General features: G+C 40.0%; 1 protein-coding gene across 1 annotated transcript in view; it reads left to right on the plus strand.

Moving 5' to 3' along the window:
• Nucleotides 1-227: 227 nt before the first annotated feature.
• si:dkey-234i14.2 (RNA-binding Raly-like protein) overlaps nt 228-22557 on the plus strand; it is a 58917-nt gene continuing 36587 nt past the window's right edge. The window contains exons 1-2 of the mRNA XM_061701066.1: nt 228-335; nt 6549-6624. Coding sequence (XP_061557050.1) covers nt 251-335; nt 6549-6624 — 161 coding nt within the window. The 5' untranslated portion in view covers nt 228-250. The remainder of the gene's footprint in view (nt 336-6548; nt 6625-22557) is intronic.

Raw genomic sequence — 22557 nt, forward strand, 5'->3', positions numbered from 1 at the left:
CATTTTGTTTAGTATAAATTGTATGGCTTCAGCAGAAGTGAAAGTGAAGTGAGAGTGGCAACAAAGCTGTGTTGTCATCCATGCTCCTGTTGCCGAGTGAAAACCAGCCACGCGCACTCAGCCCTCTAATGGAGCAGCCCAGTGCGCCCCTCTCCACCCCTGCCAGAGTCAAACATTTGGTACATCCCAGTGGTGCCTCTGTCGCTGGCTTGACACTGACTCAGTAGTATCTCAGCAGTCAGTCAACCGCATGAGCAAAGAGGTCCTCAGTGAGCATCTTTTATCTCAGCCTCCTGCTTGTTTCGCATCTGTTATGACCCTGTTCAGCCCAAGATGTGAGTGTATCTTTATTTATATTTGGTGTCTTGTGTGTTCTTTTGTGTGTTATTGGATGTTTGCATGCATCACCGTGTTTCAGAAAGAAAGGGGAAAAAGAGAATCTCTCATATAAATCTTATTTGTTCCTTTTCTTCCTTAGTTTCATGCTATGCAACCTTCCTTCACTTGTAACCCTGACTGGTTTTCCTCATATGTTCACGGTATCCTAATCTGACAACAATATGATACTTTATCACTGGAGGTTTGGAGTTTATGATGGTAAACGAGGTGATTCTGAGCCCAACCTGTGTCTTACATCGGCAAGGTCAGCAGGCTCACTGTGCTTAAAGGCTTATTGTAGCTTTAATTACATATATTATATAGTAGTGCAGCCCTGGGGAGGAATCAAAGCTTTTCTTTCGAGAAATGACCACAATAAAGAGAGTGCCTAATGTGTGAGCACATTTTTATAGCGCAGCTACAACTTTTGCAGGACTGACGAGCAACGCTTTCGTCGCAAAGCCAGAAAAGGCTGCAGCAAAGTGAAAAAAACATCATGTTACGCAGAGTCTTGCATGTAGATGAAAAATATCTTTAGGATATGTGCTTATAACAACGCTTATCTTCCAATACCATATGCAGTCTTTATGATTGAAATGATACCTATTTAACTCTGAATTTTGACCTGAGAATGAAAATTAGAATTAGGCCTATAAACAATGCTGCAGACTTGAATCTGGTCTGTCTATAGGTTCAAGTACAGAAAACAAATGCAACAAGACAAAAGGCGCATGCATGCTTGTTCATCATCATCATGTAATTGTTCATTTCACATGTGTAGGCCATGTGTGACTTTTTAATACACATTAGGATACATTAAAGTTTAAAAAGAGGAGGCTAGAGTACCAAGCAGCTTTTAGGAAACCGAAATTAATTTGTATTTTTAATATAAAGAAATGAAAGAATCCAAATTAATTATGCACATTGTTTTAGAGTTTTAGCAAAGTTACTCCCATTGTGATGAGGAGCCAACAGTAGAGCAAGTGAATTATGTAATCTTCATTGAAATGATTCATAATTATTTTATGGGTTCTTCTTTTTGGGGGGTGTGTGGGTAATGAATGGCAGTACATTCTTTTTTGGAGAAAATACACACTGCATATGTAAGTGGGACTACAAAACAAAAATTGGGTCAGTCGCCTTTTAGAATGAATGTAATTTCAATGCTCCATTTATTAAAAAAAAAACAGATAATTAGAAATTATGTAAGAATAAAGAGTAGCGTTCTAACCAATGCATGAAACATGAAGGAGGAGCGATAATGGAAACATAAGTCAGACTTTTTTTTATCTGATCATTCTGTATTATTATTTCATCTCCCACACATCAGTGACTTCAAAGTGCACAGATTAATAAGCAAACAGTGGCAATTTTTAGCTTTTACGCATTTGTGTGTGCATGCGTATGTGCGTGCGTGTGCAAGTGTGTGTGTGCGTGTTTTTGTAAAAGTAAAAAACATTTCAAATAAAAGGAAGATGCATGTGCACAAATTCCCAAAACGGATTTTTTCAGAGCATTACAGTCTTGAAATGTTTCTCATAAATAGAATTGAAGCTGCATCTACTAGTAAGGTAATAAATTAAGGGTTAGTTGATTAAACCTGACAGTAAAGTTAGCTGTCTTGAGTGCCGCCAGGAAGGAGAAATCAGCGATGATGATTTTTGCTTCGGCTAACTGATGGTCTTCTGAGGAAGTAGAAATGATTGAATCCTTCGTGTATACGGAAAAACGATGGTGTTACTATCTTATTATATCTCAGACTTAAAGCCTAGACTGTAGGTTTTCTTAAAAGCTTCAATTTCAAATCACAAAAAGACCATGTATAGAAAACACGTATTGCATCAATGTTCAAATTACACATATACACATTAACAAGCAATGAGCCATTATATCAACATATTATTTATAGTATTTGAAGGGAGGCGTGGAGAACACACACACAAACTCACATGAGAGTTGATACTACAATCATAAACAGCATCTGAACTTTAGTGCCGATCCACCAGACAAAACAAAACGATGCCCCCTGCATTATCACCATGATTGATTTGAAAATGTTTATAGGCCTTGCAGAGGTTTGAAAACAAGCAGTCTGCCCTTTATGGTTTCCAATTAAGCAAGGAGTCATACGGGAGTGTTGTTGTTTTTTTATTTATTTAGAAAAACATAACTGAACCAAAAACCAACATCTCAGCATGTACACTCATAAAACAAATCTAATGAGATTTAATCTAATCTAATTTCGGTTACGGCATGGGAAACAAATGGGTCAATACACCTTTGGTATCCTTATCAGAATCACTCAATCAGAATGACTGAAAATGTAGCCGAATAATGAAACTCTGAGGTTTTATTGTAAGTGGCCCAACATTTGCACACATACCAGTACAATGAGAAGTCTCCTAAAATGTGTTTCCTTCATTTTATACCACTTTTATTTTATTGGATGTACATGATTTCGGCTTGTCCCACACACCGCTCTGCTAACTACAGTGTGTTAAATACGCTTAAATGATACTCAATTTAAAAAATGGTTTTATTGTCAACAAGTTATGTGACAAAACAAGACATTCTGATAATGTACAGTATATTGTATTTACATAATCATATTAAATATTTTGCAGGAGTCCCTGCTAGGCGTTAATTTATTTTGAAAAAAAAAAAAAGGAGGGGAGCTTGACACATATACATTCCCTAACAGCATAACATCTATTTAATACAATGACGATAAAGGTCAATGGAAAATATCAAATGTTTTGTTGTAAAATGTGGAAGTATTAAAGACAACTTATGGTGATAATTGACGCAAACGTGTAATTTTATGAGAATAAAGTTGTAATATTCCAATAATAAATGGATACCAGCATTAAGATGATATATTAACCTATTTATAACTATATACAAGTCACAGACAATGAAATCAAGAATCCAGTGGGGGTTTTTTTTTCACTTTAATGCAGGGGTGTCAAACTCATTTTTGTCACGGGCCACATCGTAGTTATGACTTCCCTCGAAGGGCCGCTACGACTGTGAACCCATATAAAAGAAAGATTACCACATATATTCTAATTACATAAAGTGTACACAACACATTGATGAATAGCCAGTTTTGAAATCAGAAGCCTATAAAAGATGTTCTTCAACTATGACATTTCTTTTCAAAGGGGGATTGGGAACAAAAAAAATGCTTGGAAATATCTCAATGGTATTACACCAGAACACAATGAGCAATTTTGATTTACTTTCGCAGGCCACATAAAATGACGTGGCGGGCCGGATGTGGCCCCCGGGCCACAAGTTTGACACCTGTGCTTTAATGGGATGATGAAAATATTTGTCTTTTCCTGAGAAACACACTAATTGAAATTTCTTTCGGTTTGGTTTGTTCGATCATTAAACAGAAGTGCTTTTAACAAATATATTACGATATGTGATAAATACACTGTATGGCATTCATTTGTTAAAATTACGACTTTTTCCTCATTTTTCAATTACTATTCTTTTATCAGAGTGTAGAATATAATAATTAACGTAGACGACTATTAAAGTGTTAAGTTCAGTTGAGTTTATATATATATATATATATATATATATATATATATATATATATATATATATATCTACAGCACTCGTATTTGCTCTCATTAGATGTAGGGGTGTACTTAATTTAATATTGTAGTGCATTAGAAACACCTTTCTGTTTTGCACCGGACTTAACAAGGTCCCCATGTGGTTTAAGCCACATGATGAGGCATAACAAAATCACAGTATGCGGTTTTAATGTTTACTAAAATGACCTTGGTAAGCACATAGGTGTTTTAAACAAACAATGATATTTTATTGTGTATTCGTTGCTGGCCTCTTTAATGCAATAGTCATCTTCATGCACCTAAGGCTCAGATGTCAGCAAGGCTGATGCACCAGAGGAGAAACAGAGAAGTCGCCCAGCAGGTCACCTCTATTAAGCCTCATAGTATTCCAAATGTATCACTGCTGTGCTAGGCAAAGGCACAGACATGTGTTTTTGTCCACACATTTGCAAACCACACTTAATTAATTGTAGCTCACAGTCATTTGAGTGCTGCACTGTGTGAGTGGAAATGTGCAGTTGTCCCAGTCACACTCCATCCAGCACCCATCTGTCCATGTCTTTCTCTCCTCTCCTCTCATCATCCCCTTTCCTACACTCTTTTGGTAAATTGAGACAAAGCTACGAGCAGCAGAGAGTGTCGTGTGATGTCAATGCTGAGTTTGTTGGCATGTTATGAAGTGCAAACTGCTTATTGATATTTGGCCAATTGTATTGTTCTCAGAGTTGTACATGTAAAGAAAAGGCAGACAAAGATTAAAGATGGATAGTAGTGATGTAATGGCAGGCGGCAAAAACAAAAGGTGAACAGCTGGCTCACGACGGCAAGCCTAATCAACGGTAAGTGATAGAAGGTGAATGTGAAGGACAACCCCGAACAGACTTAAAAGCCCCTTATCTCATTAGCATGTTAAATGGTGGCTAACAGTTATTGACATCATTAGAATAAAAAACAACAAATGCCTCTAATATTGATGGAGAAACTAGGACATACCTCATTTTGTGTTAGCATTAGCATACGTGCTAATGGTACTTTTGGGAGCTGTGTGCAGTGATTCCCCATAGTTGTACATTTAATTTTCAGAATGTCCCTGTGGCACAGCTAAAGTCGTATTCTATTCTAAAAATGATCAGCAATTGTTTGAACAAGGTGTGTCAGAGAAGTTCCTGGACTGGTGTTCAAATATCCATATGGTTAACGTGTCTGGCACACATACCAGTACAATGGGCGTTTCCCATTTTGTGTTAGCATTAAGCTAGCAGGCTTTAAGGCAAAGTTATGTGGTTATTTGAAATACACTACATGTCATTCTCGAAAAACTTTAAGTCAGGTCACTTTTCTGTCAAGGCAACACTGTATATCTTTTTTGACACCATGTCCCGTAACTTCTCTGACGCACCTATTACATGATGTTACAGTCACAGATGAGTTATCTTAGTGTTTTGCATGCTTCAAGCCATGTCTGTTGATTTACAAATGCACCATTTCACAGTGGCTAAAAAGTGAATGGCATTCAGTCCAACTCGGACTGTTAAACAAAGTTAAACACAAGTTTAAAAGAAGATTAGCGTTTGTCTTACTGTATTTTAGCAGATCTCCCTCCATTTTATTTCAACTGCATGGTGCTTTTTGGTTCTACGAATCATTCTTTCGTGCCCTTTTCTATTCCAATAAAAAAAAAAAAATAAAAAAATGAAATAGTGACTCATTATCTTTTTGTTTTTGTTTTTAAGTCTAACACACACACTCAGATTACTTGCAAACAAACAAAAGTTCAAACCAAATGTATGGGTCACGTGAACACAAATAAAATGTTTAAATAAAAAAATTTCAATTTTTCATTTTTCTACTCTCTTCTCTCTTTTGTTTTTATCTGAGCCAAAATAAATAAATGTGAGTCATATTTTAATTTTCTGATCGCAAACTAATGGAAAGAAGAAATGAGACAGATTTGTTTTCTTCCCATTCAATTCATTCAACGTTAAGGCAGAGGCTTCTTCATTGACGAATGAATAAGAAGGCAGTGTGTCTAGGTCTACCCTCCACAAGCCATACCTCTGCAACAAAAGTGTAGTGAAAAATGGGATGGTTCAGGTTAGCTGCTGGACCCTTAACAATGGAAAAAAATGCTGTACCATGTCCATGGGGAACAGTAATTTGGTGGAAACAAGACTTTTGACAGTCGTGTGGGGTATAAATGGTCACATGGAGACTCAAACGACGAAAGTGAAAAATACATTTGTCGAACAAAAGATACACCTCGTCTGTGCTTGTCCATGCATTTCTAAGTTCGCAGGCTACTTCCTGCTTCATGGAGCATGACATAGGACAAGCATTTTCCATTTTGGTCTGGAGAAAACGATTCCAATGTACCTCTGCCAAACGCTAGGTACTTCACAACTATAGGGAAAACACTCCGGAGCAAAAATATTGTTTACTTAGAAGATGGCACTTTTAAGCACAAACTAGATATTGTATAATATTTGTAATCTCTACTATAGTGCTGTGAAGCCACACTGAGCGGTGTGATGTCTCTCTTAGTGTATCAGTATGAAACTAATGAGTTGCTCATGCTTGCAGACACGAGCATGAGTGGAGAGCTCAAGTCAAGTCGCTCCCGGGCAGCAAGTAAAAGGGCCAGCAACACCGCTTATGGGTGAGTGTCAACCACACAATCACACACACACACACACACAAACACACACACAAACACAAACACGCACACACACACACACACACACACACTTGTATACTTACATGCAAACAGATCTTTAGCTGAGACTCAATGGTTGCACCACCTGCATTGCAATCAATGCAGCATTATCTCTTAATGTTTGATATCAGCTGAGTACGTAGTATGCTATTGATTTTGGCCGAAGGTGCTGTCTCCACCATTCAGTGTTTTAATCTATCTGCTGATGTTGTGAACGCTTACAATATTGTCTGATAACACGTTACTGTTGCTTGTTGAAGCCAGTGAGAAGGGAGTCAGGCTAACTGTGGAAGCTGGCTGGTGGAGGTTTAAGCAGGAGATACAGATAGAACAGCATGGACCTGTAGTAATGATTTTGTGTGTGTGTGTGTGTGTGTGCGGAAGTCTGTTATCTCCAGTAAAACAATTATTTTTTGTTTCAAGGGAAATCAAAGACTTGAACATGAATAAGAGCTTATGTGCTTTACAGTTTCAAAACACACAATTCTGAACAACCTTAAATAAAGAACATAATGTTTTGTGGTGCAACTACCAGTAATATTTCAAGCTGAGGGGAACATAAGATTCTACAGATTGTGAGATGTAGAAGTTTAAAGAAAAATAAGGAAAACAACTTTAAAACCTCATAAAATAACTTAAGCTATGTTCCCAAAAGCCTTGCAATTACTTTCCAAATTGTTAGCATGAGATTTTTCTTTCTTTCAATGTTAAGTTAATGTTTAAATTGCAAATATCGCATTACAATATAGCCAAAACATTTACATTAGAAATTACAAAGCCTAAGGCACTGAAACCATGAATAACTTTCCTACTCGCACCTGATTACTTTTATGAACAATTTACTTCTATGGTAGGCTACATGTGAGGGCATTAACAATACATAATTTAAACTGAAAATCGTGATACTCTAAGACACAAGCTTGTGTCGTCTTTGCAATGGCAGACCTGCAATATTCCCCTTTCAACTTTGTTTGTGCCTTCATAAGGTCACAATGCTACCAAACTTATTATAATGATCCATTCCATTTTCAACACTGCTTATCCTGGTTAGGGTCGCGGGATGCTGGAGCCTATCCCGGCTGACTTCGGGCGAAAGGCAGACTACACCCTGAATTGGTCGCCAGTCAATCACAGGGCACATATAGACACGGACAACCGTTCGCACTCACATTCACACCGTCACTGAGTGGGAACTGAACCCACGCTGCCTGCACCAAAGTCAGGCGAGTGTACCACTACACCATCAGTGACTATTATAATGATAATAATAATTATTATTTCAAGTTAATAAAAAAAAAAAAAAACATAAACCTAGATTGAGAATACATTTCTTCCGCAGGCCACCCCCAACTGTGTGTCATGTGACTACTTTTCCCTGTGACAGTCATCTGCCCGGAGTGAGCAAAACTGTGGCTACCGTTAATGCTTATTGTGTTCAACTACGCAAAGCTGATTGGAGGAAATGAAGAAAAATGGCTCTTACTATTAAAAACACTAAAATTGCGGCCCCTCCGAGATCATTTAGGTCAGCACTATGGGAGCATTTCGGCTACCCGGTTGAGAACAGAGATGGGAATCGCACAGTCGGCGAGACCCAGAATATTTGCCATAACTTCTCCAAGTCACATCGAACATGTCAATGCACCTTCAAAGAAACCATTCCGAAATTAATTGTAGGGCATGGAAGAAAACACAGGCAGTCTAATCTGAGCAATGTATTTATTATCTTAATAAATTATGAATAATATAAATATAATACATAAAAAATGCCATTCATTATATTAATTTATTTATAAAAAAGCTGATTGTGGGTCAGAAATCGAGATACAAATTTAATATGAACTTTGGTGCATTGTTAGAGTCCTAGTAAGGTATTGTATGGATCATTAAAAAAAATGGAGGATGTCCAGTCGAATACCTTGTAGTTGTTTCGGATCTTGCATTTGTCATGATCTGTATTGGATTTACCACATTCCTCTAACTGCAGTTCTGAAAGCTCAAGCACCTCTAATGTACACAAGCCAGTCATTTTCCCATAAGGTAAAGGTGCTTGTGAATATTCAATAATTTAAGGATAATTAAAAATACTGTAGCAATGTAGCAACATTCACCCTACAATATAAACGGATCAATAAAACAAACACTACAAAGAAAATAATATTAACAGATGTAATAACTTGTTTGCTCCAAACCTAACGACCAGATTTCATTAGCATTCTGTGCTTCGACTGAACTGGGACTCCGCATGTTTGCTTCTCTGTACGTCCAAATAAACACTGATAGTTCGCCATCCCCGCTAGCTCAATTCCATGTCTCTCTGGTGGGCTGGCTTCACCATATCAGTTTATCGAGTGTAAATAATGCAAGGGGGGCAGGCTATATTATATCCCAAACGTGTCATTTTGAGCAGTTAATCCAGGCAGGCTGCTACCTCCTCTGTCACCAAGTCTCAGTCCATCCTTAAACCTTCCCCCAACTCGATTTGCCAGTTCCTCCATGTAGTTATTCAACAGTGCGCGGCCATGCATTAATGGGCTCAGTCACGCAACACCCACACACACAATGCGCAGCCACAACCGGAACACACCTGAGGTATTACCCGTGATATAGCCTGGGTCCACCTGATAATTCACTGAAATGATGTGGTATTAAAGCAAAACAGGTCAGCTTTCTGTATGTTTTACGTTCACTGCAGCAGTTCCCAACCTTTCCAATATTCTGCACCCTGAGAAAACTTTTAATAGGTTCTTGTAGCCCTTGTATCATATTTTAAGATGAAGAATAATTTCCAGTGGTCCCTCAACTTCCGACTGACCCAACTTAAGAGGTTTTCCAGATACAGACGATTTATTTAATTTTTTTGCTTTGACTTGCGAGCAAGAATTTGAGAATGGAGTGCTAGCTGGTGTCAGCGAACTTCACAACAAGCAGCAGTTTGTTTGCCAAAAAGAGAAAAAATTTCAGGAAAAAAAGGGCCAAGTTCTTACTTCAAGCTGTTTATTGCCTCTCCCAATCAAAGTTCACTGTTATACTAAATATAATACAATCTTCCAGACATGAGCGTCTACAAAAGAGTGACTTCCCAACTGTTCTCATATAGAACCCTTAGACATACTGGCGGACACCGCAGCCTGTGTCCCAGATTACTTTGTCAACAAACAGTATCTCACACCCGAGTACTGCCTGCTAGTTAACCATCAAAATGATCGCTTGACCTAAATTGTAATCAAATACTTTAAAATGTTCATGTCTGTGTTTATCCTCCCTCCTTGCCACTTTTCCAAAGTTTTCCCCACTGGCCTTTTGCTCCTGCCAAGCTCTGACTATATAAAGGTTCTGTCATCGTTTATTGTCCATGTGTCCTCACTGTCAGTCACTCACACGCACACACTTACACACATATCTCCATGACACCCCGAGGTCACTAGTACCCAGCTGTGGAAGTAGTGATGAGAGAAGCCAATGTTTTACAGGCCAGAGGCTGCAACAGCATCTGTGCTCCAGTGGATCACTACAAAAGCTCACTTTTTGTGTAGGAAGGCTCAGCCGCAAATGTATTGTGTGTGTGTGTATGTGTGCGTGTGTGTGTGTGTGTGCGTGTGCGTGCATGCCTGCCTAAATTAGGCCGTCTATAGTGGAACCTCCAAAGTCGAGCCACTGAGGTCAAATTACCGAATCACATCTAATTGTTTTTATGTTTTACAATAACTGCAATAGCCATTGACTTTTTTTAACACTTGTTTGATAAGTAAGTCTTAATGGGATGCCCTCAACTCTCATTCAGCATTAAACAACAAAGGTTATCTTGTTTTTATACTTTAATGACAGAGTGGATCTCCGCAATTCATCGGGGATAGGGAAAAGGACTAGAATAGAGTCAACCAAAAGGTTATTATAATTGGCCATATATTATATATCTTAAACCATGAATATACCACAAACTTTAATACGAAACACTAGGCAAGAGGCTCTGCGATTGGCTGGCAACCAGTTCAGGGTATATATACCCCGCCTCCTGCCCGATGATAGCTGGGATAGGTTCCAGCACACCTGCGACCCTAGTGAGGAGAAGCGGCTCAGAAAATGGATGGATGGATGGATGGATAGGCAAGAGGCTCATTTAATTTCTCAATTCAAACAGTTACAAACACACTGTAGATAGTATTTTTGCCATGAAAAAAAAAAGTGAATAGGCGGGGTTTCCCACTAATAAAGAGCGGTTAGGTTCCCTCAAAACATTTGCAATTCGGTGAAATTGCGAATGCAGAAGCTTGAATATCCAGGGGGTACTGAACACAATGTTACTCAAAACATTAGTTAATGAAGTTTTTTTCTTGATTTCCAAAGGGGAAAGATGTGGAACAGCATCCCAAAATGGATTGCCAGTGGTGCCACTGTATTTTTAAACTATAGTCTGCTTTTTTAGCCTATTATTTTGCCACGTCATTAGCATTTTTGATCTCGAGATTAGAGGGCAAAAATATATCTTGTTGATCTCAAAGACCCATTACTTGAAGGTCAAATATCTTTGGAGTCTCTGCAAAGTTTAGATGGTGACCTTTACTTTGTGTGGTTATAGCCTCGCCAGGAAAACCATCCACAGGGTTCAGCTTATGATCTGCTTCATTTTGTTGTAGAAGAGAGAAAATGAAAAAAAATAAAAGGAGGAATAAATGGCTGCCAAAAGTTGCAGAGCATTCCGCTGTTTGGAATTTGGCTTCACTTCCTGCATGTGTTTCATTCGTTCATTTTGTTTTGGTTATGACAAACATTCATGGAGGACTGCGAGTTAGGATGGAACACATGCAGCAGGTCCATCTGTCGAAAAGGCTCAGAGACTTTAAGGGGGGCAAGATGGATGAAGGCATCATGCTATGGATTGTGCTTCACCAGTGTATGTTCCCCCGGAGTGGGTCACAAATCAATCTAATGGAAGACGTTACAGAGCTTGGACAGTTTAAAAAGAAATAATTCTCGTGCTGTTTGTTCCAAAGCAGGCCACTGTGAGTACAAATTCACCATCAGCTGTCACTTTATGAGTTTACTGTATGTTATCTTAACCACATGGAGCTACAGTATACTACTGTATGGTCTCTCGTAACAGAATAAAGGTGCCTCATGGTAAAAATAAATGACAGTCATTGTTAAGTATGACCACCATTTGTTTGAAGTCCAGTATGCAGCTCTTTGCAGCTTAAGAGTTACATCCGCCTCCATTTCACGTGTTCCGTGCAACGCTTGTCACTTATTTTGACAAATTACACAATGCGTCAAGCCGGTGGCCTGGCTGGCTGACATCTGTAAAACCACCACAGATGGTGAAAAATGCAAAGGGCAACAATCGTGACAATCGAAGAAGGAAGCAAGCGATGTTAATCTGCCTGTCTGGATGACATCAATCTGCCGCAACATATTTTGGTGACATTATTTTGATTGTCACATAACAGCTGAGACTGCCATGTGTCCCGACTCTGCTAAAGCTGTACAGGCAACTAAAAAAGACTTTATATAAAAAAAGAAGGATATGCTTCTGCTCGCGTCAGATATCTTGCTTTATGATTTAATAGGAAAATGAAGGGTGCTTTTCCATCCTTCCATCCATTTTAGCTTTAGCAGGGACGCCCAGACTTCCCTCTCCCCAGCCACTTCATCCAGCTCTTCCGGGGGGGATCCCGACGCGTTCCCAGGCCAGCCGAAAGACGTAGTTTCTCCAGCGTGTCCTGAGTCGTCCCCGGGGTCTCCTCCCGGTGGGACGTGCCCGGAACACCTCACCAGGGAGGCAACTGAATCAGATGCCCCAGCCACCTCATCTGGCTCCTCTCAATGTGGGGGAGCAGCGGCTCTACTCTGAGATCCTCCTGGATGATCTCTCAGGGAGAGCCCGGACACCCTGCGGAGGAAACTCATTTCGGTCGTTTGTATCCGGGATCTTGTTCTTTCGGTCACGACCCACAGCTCGTGACCATAGGTGAGGGTAGGAACGTAGATCGACCGGTAAATTGAGAGCTTCGCATTTCGGCTTAGCTCCTTCTTTACCACAACAGACCGATACAAAGTCCGCATCACTGCAGACGCTGCACCGATCCGCCTGTCGATCTCCCGTTCCATTCTTCGAAGGATGCTTTTGCTTGCAAAAAATAATTTACATGCAAAATATTGTGATTGGGCGGCACGGTGGAAGACTGGTTAGAGCATCTGCCTCACAGTTCTGAGGACCGGGGTTCAATCCCCGATCCCGCCTGTGTGGAGTTTCCATGTTCTCCCCATGCCTGCGTGGGTTTTCTCCGGGCACTCAGGTTTCCTCCCACATCCCAAAAAACATGCATGGTAGGTTAATTGAAGACTCTAAATTGCCCGTAGGTGTGACTGTGAGCGTGAATGGGTGTTTGTTTATATCTGCCCTGCGATTGGCTGGCAACCAGTTCAGGGAGTACCCCGCCTCTTGCCCGATGATAGCTGGGATAGGCTCCAGCACTCCCGTGACCTTTGTGAGGATAAGCGGCTCAGAAAATGGATGGATATTGTGATTGATTCTCTGAGCAGAAAGAAACATATTTGCATGGTTAGTATGTTAAAAATTAACAAATAACGAAAGACTCAATCAAGATCAATCTTGCATTAGTTAAGATGTCCTGTTGTTTTGTACTGTTTGTGTGTATTCCCGTTCAGACGATGACTTTCTCTTCATTTCATATCTCCTCAGAAATAGCAGTTCATTCAGCTGATGTCTGCATCTTGATCAAATTAAGTTAAATGAGGGGTATCATATCATATTCCCACAAGATATCAGAAGTAAATGAGGGAACATTTAGAAGCAATATTTTGATTAGCACATCCACCTCATAAGTCGTGGGTTCAAATCCGGGTTCTGGCATTCCTGTGTGGAGTTTGCATGTTCTCCCGGTTTCCTCCCAGAATCCAAAAACAGGCATGGTCGGTTAATTCAAGACTAAATTGTGAATGTGAGTGGGAATGGTTGTTTGTCTATACTGTATCTGCTCTGCCCTGCCCTGACTGATGACCAGTCCAGTGTGTACCCCATGACCAAAGTCAGCACACCCGTGACCCTAGTAAGGATAAGTAGCACAGAAAATGGATGGATGGATATTTTCTTATTCCAATATGATGTTTGTTTTGCAACATGAAGCGTCACAATTCTTTTTTCATAATTTGGAAGGAATTAGGGCATATTTTCCAAAAACCCCTGAATAAAATCATATCTTTTTCAAGTAGCTTTAAAAACTTTTGTGATGGAAGTAAAAAAAATAGTGCACACCCTCTCATAACTAGAATGTTCAGAATTAGCCAGTCACATTAAAACTCATGTTAAAGGGGAGTCAGCACGCACCTGCCATCATTTAATGTGGCTCAGATTAACTCCAAAATAAATTTGGGCTGTTCTAGTAGGCTTTTCCTGATTTTGTATTTTTTTTTTTTTTTTTTTAGCAAAAGCCTGAAGGTTTTGTCATTACACTGACTGCTATTTCAAATTGTTCATAATTCCTTCCACCCTGTCTAAGGCCCCAGTCCCATCTGAAAGAAAACAACTCTAAAACATGATGCTGCCACCACCATGCTTCTCTGTAGGTATGGTGTTCTTTTGATGAGAAGCAGTGTTGTGTTTACACGCAGTATACTTTTGGGAATTATGACCAAAATGTTCAACCTTGGTTTCATCAGATTATAACACATTTTGGGAGATTTTGCTATGGTCCAATGGCAGTTGTAAAGGTTATGGCACATTAAAGGTGGCAAAAAGTTTAGGTGTCATTTTGTTTATGTGACAAAAATGTGGCATTTGAACTGGGGTGTGGAGACTTTTTATATCCACTGCATATCCCATTGACCTAGCACTACTAAACAAAACAATAATATATATATATATTAAATGTATTAAATTAATATCTAAATATAAATGTAAACTAACTAAACACAACTTGGTATTATCCATTTCAATGGGAACCTTAAAGAGGGTGATATGAAATGATAGAAAGAAGGGTACAGGCTGTATCTGCACCGATACAGCAAATTGACAAAATCAGAATCATCTTTATTAATATAATTTATAATATATAATTAATATATTATTATAATTTGTTTCAGTGTAAGTAAAAAAGGAAAGATCAGTGACATGACATTTCCAAGTACATGTACACTATTTATCAAAAGGTAGTTAATGAGTGTATGAAAGTTGATTGATCCTTATTTTCAAAATAGGATATGTAGCAAAGGCTTAATGTACAAAGCCAACCAGCCTGCTTTACAAGTACACCATAATCCATCCATCCATTTTCTTCACTGCTTATCATCCACTCGGGTGTGGGCTGCTGGAGCCTATCCCAGCTATCTTTGGGCGGGAGGCAGGGTACACGCTTAACCGGTCGCCAGCCAATCGCAGGGCACATAGAAACAAACAACCATTCACACTCACATTCACACCTACGGGCAATTTAGAGTCTTCACTCAACCTACCACGCATGTTTTTGGGATGTAGGAGGAAACCGGAGTGCCCGGAGAAAACCCACCCAGGCACGGGGAGAACATGCAAACTCCACACAGGCGGGGCCGCGATTTGAACCCCGGTCCCCAGAACTGTGAGGCAGATGTGCTAACTAGTCTCTCACCGTGCCGGCAAATTCACAATAATGTTTTTTTTAAATAATTTTATTTTTTAACTCCAAATAAATCCCATTGTTAAAAACTAAGCTTAAATTGTACAGCAAAACCTTTTTTTTTTTTTTTTTTTGCCACATCTTACAAAGCAAAGCCCAGGAGTAACAATTTGCAGAGAACACACAAACAATAGCATACAGCAAGCAGACCTACCTCCCCATTTATGTGAATTATAGTGTAATGTATTGCACATTGTCCTTATTGTACAAAGAGTGTCAAGGGGTTGGTGTCATGGTGGGGCTGGAGGGAGTTGGCTAGGTAATGCATTTCTGTGTTATTATGTTTTCAAGAAAATTGCTGTCCTTGAACAGGGGTTTGTCCTTGTTCTGATGTCCATGTAGCAGTAAGGCCTGTGAACTTTTTTTTTTTTTTCCATTTTGAACATGTCAGACTCGTCACAATAATCAGCTCGACTGACTATACAGTAGCTGAAGTACGGCGTCAAGTTGAAAGCTTGTCTCCGTCTCATCACATTTTATATATCAGTGGGAGAGGGAAAATAAAAACACCACCAAATAACTATTGGGTTGTACCTTATATTACAAACAGTTTTCAGCATGAGCAGCACAGAACAAAGCATCTTCAAATGTGTGCATTACGCTTCATCTGTTGCATTCACTTGCACCCACTCACATGAATTTAATCTCTTCAGCTCATTTGCATGAAAAGGTTTTGATTAAGATAACAAGCACGATGCTGAGAGAAAACATCGACCAGGTGAAGACCAGCTTGATGAGGTAAGACATAAGTATACTTCAAACTACCCAACAGGCACTGCAAGCCTCTCACATAGTACCAATTATCGATTGCAATGGTTCTCAAACTTTTCACACCAAGTACCACCTAAAATAAATACTTGGCTCTCCAAGTACCACCATCATAACCAACATTAAAATACTGTAGCGCAGTAGGCTTAAGTATTCATCAGAAAGGAGATGGAGATTTTATCAGTGGCGGCAGGTTAATAGAGGCCCACCGCCCCACCACTGATGGTTGTGGTCGCAGCATTACTTCTCTTGACGATAAAAAATATAAATTAAAATATTGATAACAAAATCCGTAACTGAGACTGCGCCTTTTAATACGGTGCGCCTTATGGTCGTGAAAATACGGTAGTCTGGTATTTGTGAAAATGTTTCAATGAGTTTGAAAACTGCCTGAAGAGAATACTTGGGTTCTGATAGATTGATTTTGTGTTCTGCGAGGGCTTTCGAGATAATCTTGATATCTACATTAATCAGTGATAAGGGCCGATAATTTGCCGGGAGAGTGGGGTCTTTACCTCGCTTTAGTAATAACTTAATTGAAGTTGTGTTCATATGGCTACTAATTCTACCATTATCTTTTATCTCACTGACTGTTCTGAAAAATAGAGGCGCTAGCATTGGTCAAAAATGTTTAATGAATTCAACAGGGATTCCGTCCGGGCCAGGCGCCCGTCCCGGTTGCATATTTTTTAATGCGTTATGTAATTCTGTGATGGTTAAAGGAACATCAATGCTGTCTTTAATTTGTGTATTTAATTGAGGGATGTTTAGATCCTTAATAAAAGTTTCAATTTCTTTCTGATCTGGGTCGTTCGAAGATGCGTATAAGCTGCTATAAAAATAGTTAAAAAAAATCATTTATTTCTTACGGTGACTGTGTACAGTTGCCGTTTGAATCTTGAATGGCTGTGATTTTCTTTATTGCGCTGAAGTTGGTACGCAAGGAATTTTCCCGATTTATTACTTAGTTAGTTAGTGTATCTTAACTGTTGTAGAAAATCTGTTCTTTTTGATAAGATAACGTCTAACTGATGTTTTGGCTTTTGAAGTTGGTTTCTAAGCGTATCTATCGGATTAATTGCATATTCTTCTGTGAGGTGTTTAATCTTTTCCTCAATTCCATTTTCCACTTTTTGTTCTTGTTTTTTCTTATACAAAGAATATGATAGGATTCGACCTCTCAAAACAGCTTTCCCGGTTACCCATAACAGAGATGGGGATATTGTTGGGGAGTCGTTGAATTTCAAAAACTCATCCCATTCCTTCCTCACGAAAGAATCAAAATCTGGGTCCTTCAATAGGGACGTGTTGAAGCGCCATGTTGGTGGGGGTCCCAAATTTGATTCAACATTTAGATTGAGAGAAATCGGTGCGTGATCACTGATGATGATTGGATGTATTTTGGGAGTAATTCTTTGAGCTGCCGAAATGTTTGAAAGAAAGAAATCTATTCTTGAGAAAGAGTGGTGAACTGATGAGAAAAATGTGTCTTCTCTTTTTGTACGTTTTTTCAGCCTCCATATGTCAACGAGACCAAAGTCATCCATATACTGTTCTAGTATATTGGAGCATTGTGGCTGATTACTATTTTTGAGATTTGAGCGTAAGGTTTAGCGCCCGCTTCTCCTCACGAGGGTCACGGGCGTGCTGGAGCCTATCTCAGCTGTCATCAGGCAGGAGGCTGGGTACACCCTGAACCGGTTGCCAGGTTCAGGCCAGCCAATCGCAGGGCAAATACAAGCAAACAACTATTCACACTCACAGTCACACCTACGGGCAATTTTAGAGTCTCCAATTAATGCATGTTTTTGGGATGTGGGAGGAAACCGGAGTGCCCGGAGAAAACCCACGCAGGCACGGGGAGAACATGCAAACTCCACACAGGCGGGGCCGGAGATTGAATCCGGGTCCTCAGAACTGTGAAGCTGATGCTCTAACCAGTCGGACACCGTGCCGCCAGTTTAAAATCACCTCCCATAATAATTGTAGAAGTGGCTGACAAGTTTAACAAGTGTGAAAAGAGCATGTGAAAAAAGGCTGGATCATCTTTATTTGGAGCGTATACATTGACAATTGTATAAAGCTTGTTAATTATTGTATAAGTTCTTTCGTTTACCTTCATTGTCTGATTTTTTTCCCCTCTATTCTTTTTTGTCTAATTTCCAGTCTGGAGTGCACAACCAACAAAACATGAATTTTACAAAAAACAAAATCAATAAATGAAATTAAATTCAATGAAAATGTACTGTAAGTGAATGTTGCTGTTGGCATTCCCCTTGGTAAGTGCCACTCTTGTATCAGAGGAACGGACTTCGTTGTGAAAATTCACAACAAAGTCTGTTCCTTTTCTTTGTTATTTCTACAATCCTCGAAAAGGGTTCATTGGTAAGAGTAAATTTCTTTGACTGTTTTTTCATTATTGGATGCACTGTCTGACGGCACAACAATGCTACTCACGTCAACTGTATAGTTGAAATGTTGATAAATAAAGATAAGAAGAGCCTTTATTTGAACAAACGCGTCAGTGTGTAGTTCTGTGTCTGTTGAATGGTCGACAAAATAAATGTCACTTATGTGTTACAACAGGAGTAGAATGTGGAACTTTCTCCACCTCCTCACCTAAAGTTATATTTTATTCTTGATTCGGATAAGTAATGCAGCGCTGTTGGAGATGCATCGTGACATGTAAATCATTGGCCCTCTGTAGATGAGAAGTGAGGAGAGATGTTGGGTGTTAGGGTCATTTCTGGGGAATGATGGGAAATGTTGATCATAAACTTGGATTGATTATAAACATGGGGAGGAAACGGTTCAAACTATCTGGTGGCCAATTTTGAAGTATAACCTCAAGTCCAATGAAGTTGGGACGTTGTGTTAAATATAAATAAAAACAGAAAGCAATGATTTGCAAATCTTGTTCAACCTATATTTAATTGAATGCACTACAAAGATAAGATATTTAATGTTCAAACTGATAAACTTTACTGTTTTTAGCAAATAATCATTAATTAAAAATTTTATGACTGCAACACGTTCCAAAAAAGCTGGGACAGGGTCATGTTTACCACTGTGTTACATCACCTTTTCTTTTAACAACATTCAATAAATGTTTGGGAACTGAGGACACTAATTGTTGAAACTTTGTAGGTGAAATTATTTCCCATTCTTGCTCGATGTAAAGCTTCAGCTGTTCAACAATTCAGGGGGTCTCCGTTGTCATATTTTACGCTTCATGATGCGCCACACTTTTTCAATGGGAGACAGGTCTGGACTGCAGGCAGGCCAGTCTAGTACCCGCACTCTTCTACTACGAAACCACGCTCTTGTAACATGTGCAGAATGTGGTTTGGCATTGTCTTGCTGAAATAAGCAGAGGCGTCCGTAAAAAAGACGTTGCTTGGATGGCAGCATATGCCTCTCCAAAACCTGTATGTACCTTTCAGCATTAATGGTGCCTTCACAGATGTGTAAGTTACCCATGCCATTGGCACTAACACAGCCCCATACCATCGCAGATGCTGGCTTTTGAACTTTGCATCCATAACAGTCTGGATGTTTCTTTTCCTCTTTGGCCCAGAGGACACGACGTCCACAATTTCCAAAAACAAATTGAAATGTGGACTTGTCGGACCACAGAACACTTTTCCACTTTACATCAGTCCATCTTAGGATGAGCTTGAGAAGCCAGCGGCGCCAGAGAAGCCAGCGGCGTTTCTGGGTGTTGTTGATAAATGGCTTTTGCTTTGGATAGTAGAGTTTCAAGTTGCACTTACGGATGTAGCGCCGAACTGCATTTACTGACATTGGTTTTCTGAAGTGTTCCTGAGCCCATGTGGTGATATCCTTTACACATTGATGTCGGTTTTTGATGCAGTGCCGCCTGGGTGATCGAAAGGTCACGGGCATTCAATGTTGGTTTTCGGCCTTGCCGCTTACATGCAGTGATTTCTCCAGATTCTCTGAACCTTTTGATGATATTATGGACCGTAGATGATGAAATCCCTAAATTACTTGCAATTGTACGTTGAGGAACATTGTCCTTAAACTGTTCAACTATTTTCTCACACACTTGTGCACAAAGAGGAGAACCTCGCCCCATCTTTGCTTGTGAATGACTGAGCAATTCAGGGAAGCTCCTTTTATACCCAATCATGGCACCCACCTGTTCCGATTTGCCTGTTCACCTGTGGGATGTTCCAAACAGGTGTTTGATGAGCATTCCTCAGCTTTCTCAGTCTTTTTTGCCACCTGTCCCAGCTTTTTTGGAACGTGTTGCAGACATAAAATTCTCAGTTAATGATTATTTGCTAAAAACAATCAAGTTTATCAGTTTGAACATTAAATATTTGTACTTTGTAGTGTATTCAATTAAATATAGGTTGAACATGATTTGCAAATCATGGTATTCTGTTTTTATTTATGTTTAACACAACGTCCCAACTTCATTGGACTTGGGGTGATACCTTTGCATTCTGCAGTGCAATTATATTGCTCCCCCCTTGGAGAAAACCTGAGGAGCCAGCACCAGCTTTTATTCCTAGAAAGTATATTTAATATTTCTGCAAGCCAGTGAAACATTATGTATACTGTAGTTTGAACATTAACACTGCGCCTGAATATAGGAAGATAAAAAGATCCTCTCCCTAATGATTTTATTCAAGCATATCATACAAAAGTTTAATAAAAATTGTACCTAAATTTTAATTTAAAAACAAGCAGTTCTTAAAGATTAAATGCAAATGTACCGTATTTTCATGACCATAGGGCGCACCGTATTAAAAGGCGCAGTCTCAGTTACGGGGTCTATTTCTGTATTTAACACATACATAAGGCGCACCACATTATTGCCCGGAGAAAACCCACGCAGGCACGCATACGCTAGCTTAAAAGATATGGTAGCATGCATTCACGCGAAAACAATGTTTGTAAAAAGGCAACGGTAGCAAAACTGAGTTCGGTTGTACTTTATTGAAAGTATTTAATAATGTACTTACGTTACTTTTTGATCAATCCTCATCCACAAATCCATCAAAGTCCTCATCTTCTGTATCCGAAATGAACAGCTGGGCAAGTTCTCCATCAAACGCGCCAGGTTCCCTCTCGTACTCGTCGGAGTCAGTCTCGTTGCCGTGCGGCTCCTCAGAAATGATGCCGGCTTTTCGAAAGCTCGAACAACAGTGCAAGCAGACACGTTAGCCCAAGCATCCACAATCCATTCACATATGGTGGAATAACTTGCCCGGCGTTGCCTCCCAAACTTAGTCAAGCTGTGTTCGCCATCTGTCATCCATCGCTCCCACGCCAGCTTTTCCTTGTAACCCGCCAGAAGTTGCTGCGCCACGGTAGTCCTTGCCCGGATTGATAAATGGCACCGTTTCATAAAACGAAAGCACCAAGACGGACCTTCTTTAAAATGTACGATTTTCATTTCTTCTGCAAGCGTTATTGCCCTCAGTCGAATGGTGACTGCAGAGACGCTTCTCTGCTCTTTGCTCTTTAATCCATTGCTCGAGTTGGTCTTCCAACTCGGGCCACCTCGCCTTGTTTCCATGGAAACTCAGCTTCGTCTTATTGACTTGGCGAAGCTCGTTTTCCTGCTTCCTCCACTTGCGAACAATGGATTTGTTGATCTTGAATTCTCTCGCAGCTGCTCGATTCCCATGTTCCTCCACGTAACCGACAGCTAGCAGTTTAAACTGTGCTTCGTAAACATGTCTCTTCGTAGGTGCCATTTTCAGGGGGTCCTTAGCCAAACCGATGTTGTTTTGCACAATGCACACCCCGGCGGAAACTCAGCCTCGTCTTCTTGACTTGGCGAAGCTCATTTTCCTGCTTCCTCCACTTGTGAACCATGGATTCGTTGATCTTGAATTCTCTCGCGGCTGCTCGATTCCCATGTTCCTCCGCGTAACTGACAGCTTGCAGTTTAAACTGTGCTTCGTAAGCGTGTCTCTTCGTAGGTGCCATTTTCGGGGGGGTCCTTAGCCGAACCGATGTTATTTTGCACAATGCACACCCCGGCGCTATATACCTACTGGGGACGTGGCTTTAGCGTCCTCCTTCACCCACCCTTCCCCCTTTGCGGCTGCACGCTGTCCTCAGCCACGTCCGCTTTTGCTCTTTATAAGCAGCGTGTCGGCAGGAAATGCTCCCAGTCAGTCGAGCGGTCAAAAAAAAGTCACACAAAAAAAAAATAATAAAAAGTCAAGCGGAGCGCTCATGACACAACAACATTTATAGATGTTGAAACTAGGTGCACACTTAAGGCGTGCCGCGTTTTAAGGCACCCCGCCCATTTTGGAGAAAATGTAAGAATTTTAAGTGCGCCTTACGGTCGTGAAAATACGGTACTAAAAAGTTAAAAACCACATAAATTACTTAGGCAGTGATTATTTGACAAACCACTAGAGGGAGCCCACATACCACGCATTAATGG

The sequence above is a fragment of the Phycodurus eques genome, chromosome 2 (assembly GCF_024500275.1).
Source record: "Phycodurus eques isolate BA_2022a chromosome 2, UOR_Pequ_1.1, whole genome shotgun sequence".
Lineage (NCBI taxonomy): Eukaryota > Metazoa > Chordata > Actinopteri > Syngnathiformes > Syngnathidae > Phycodurus > Phycodurus eques.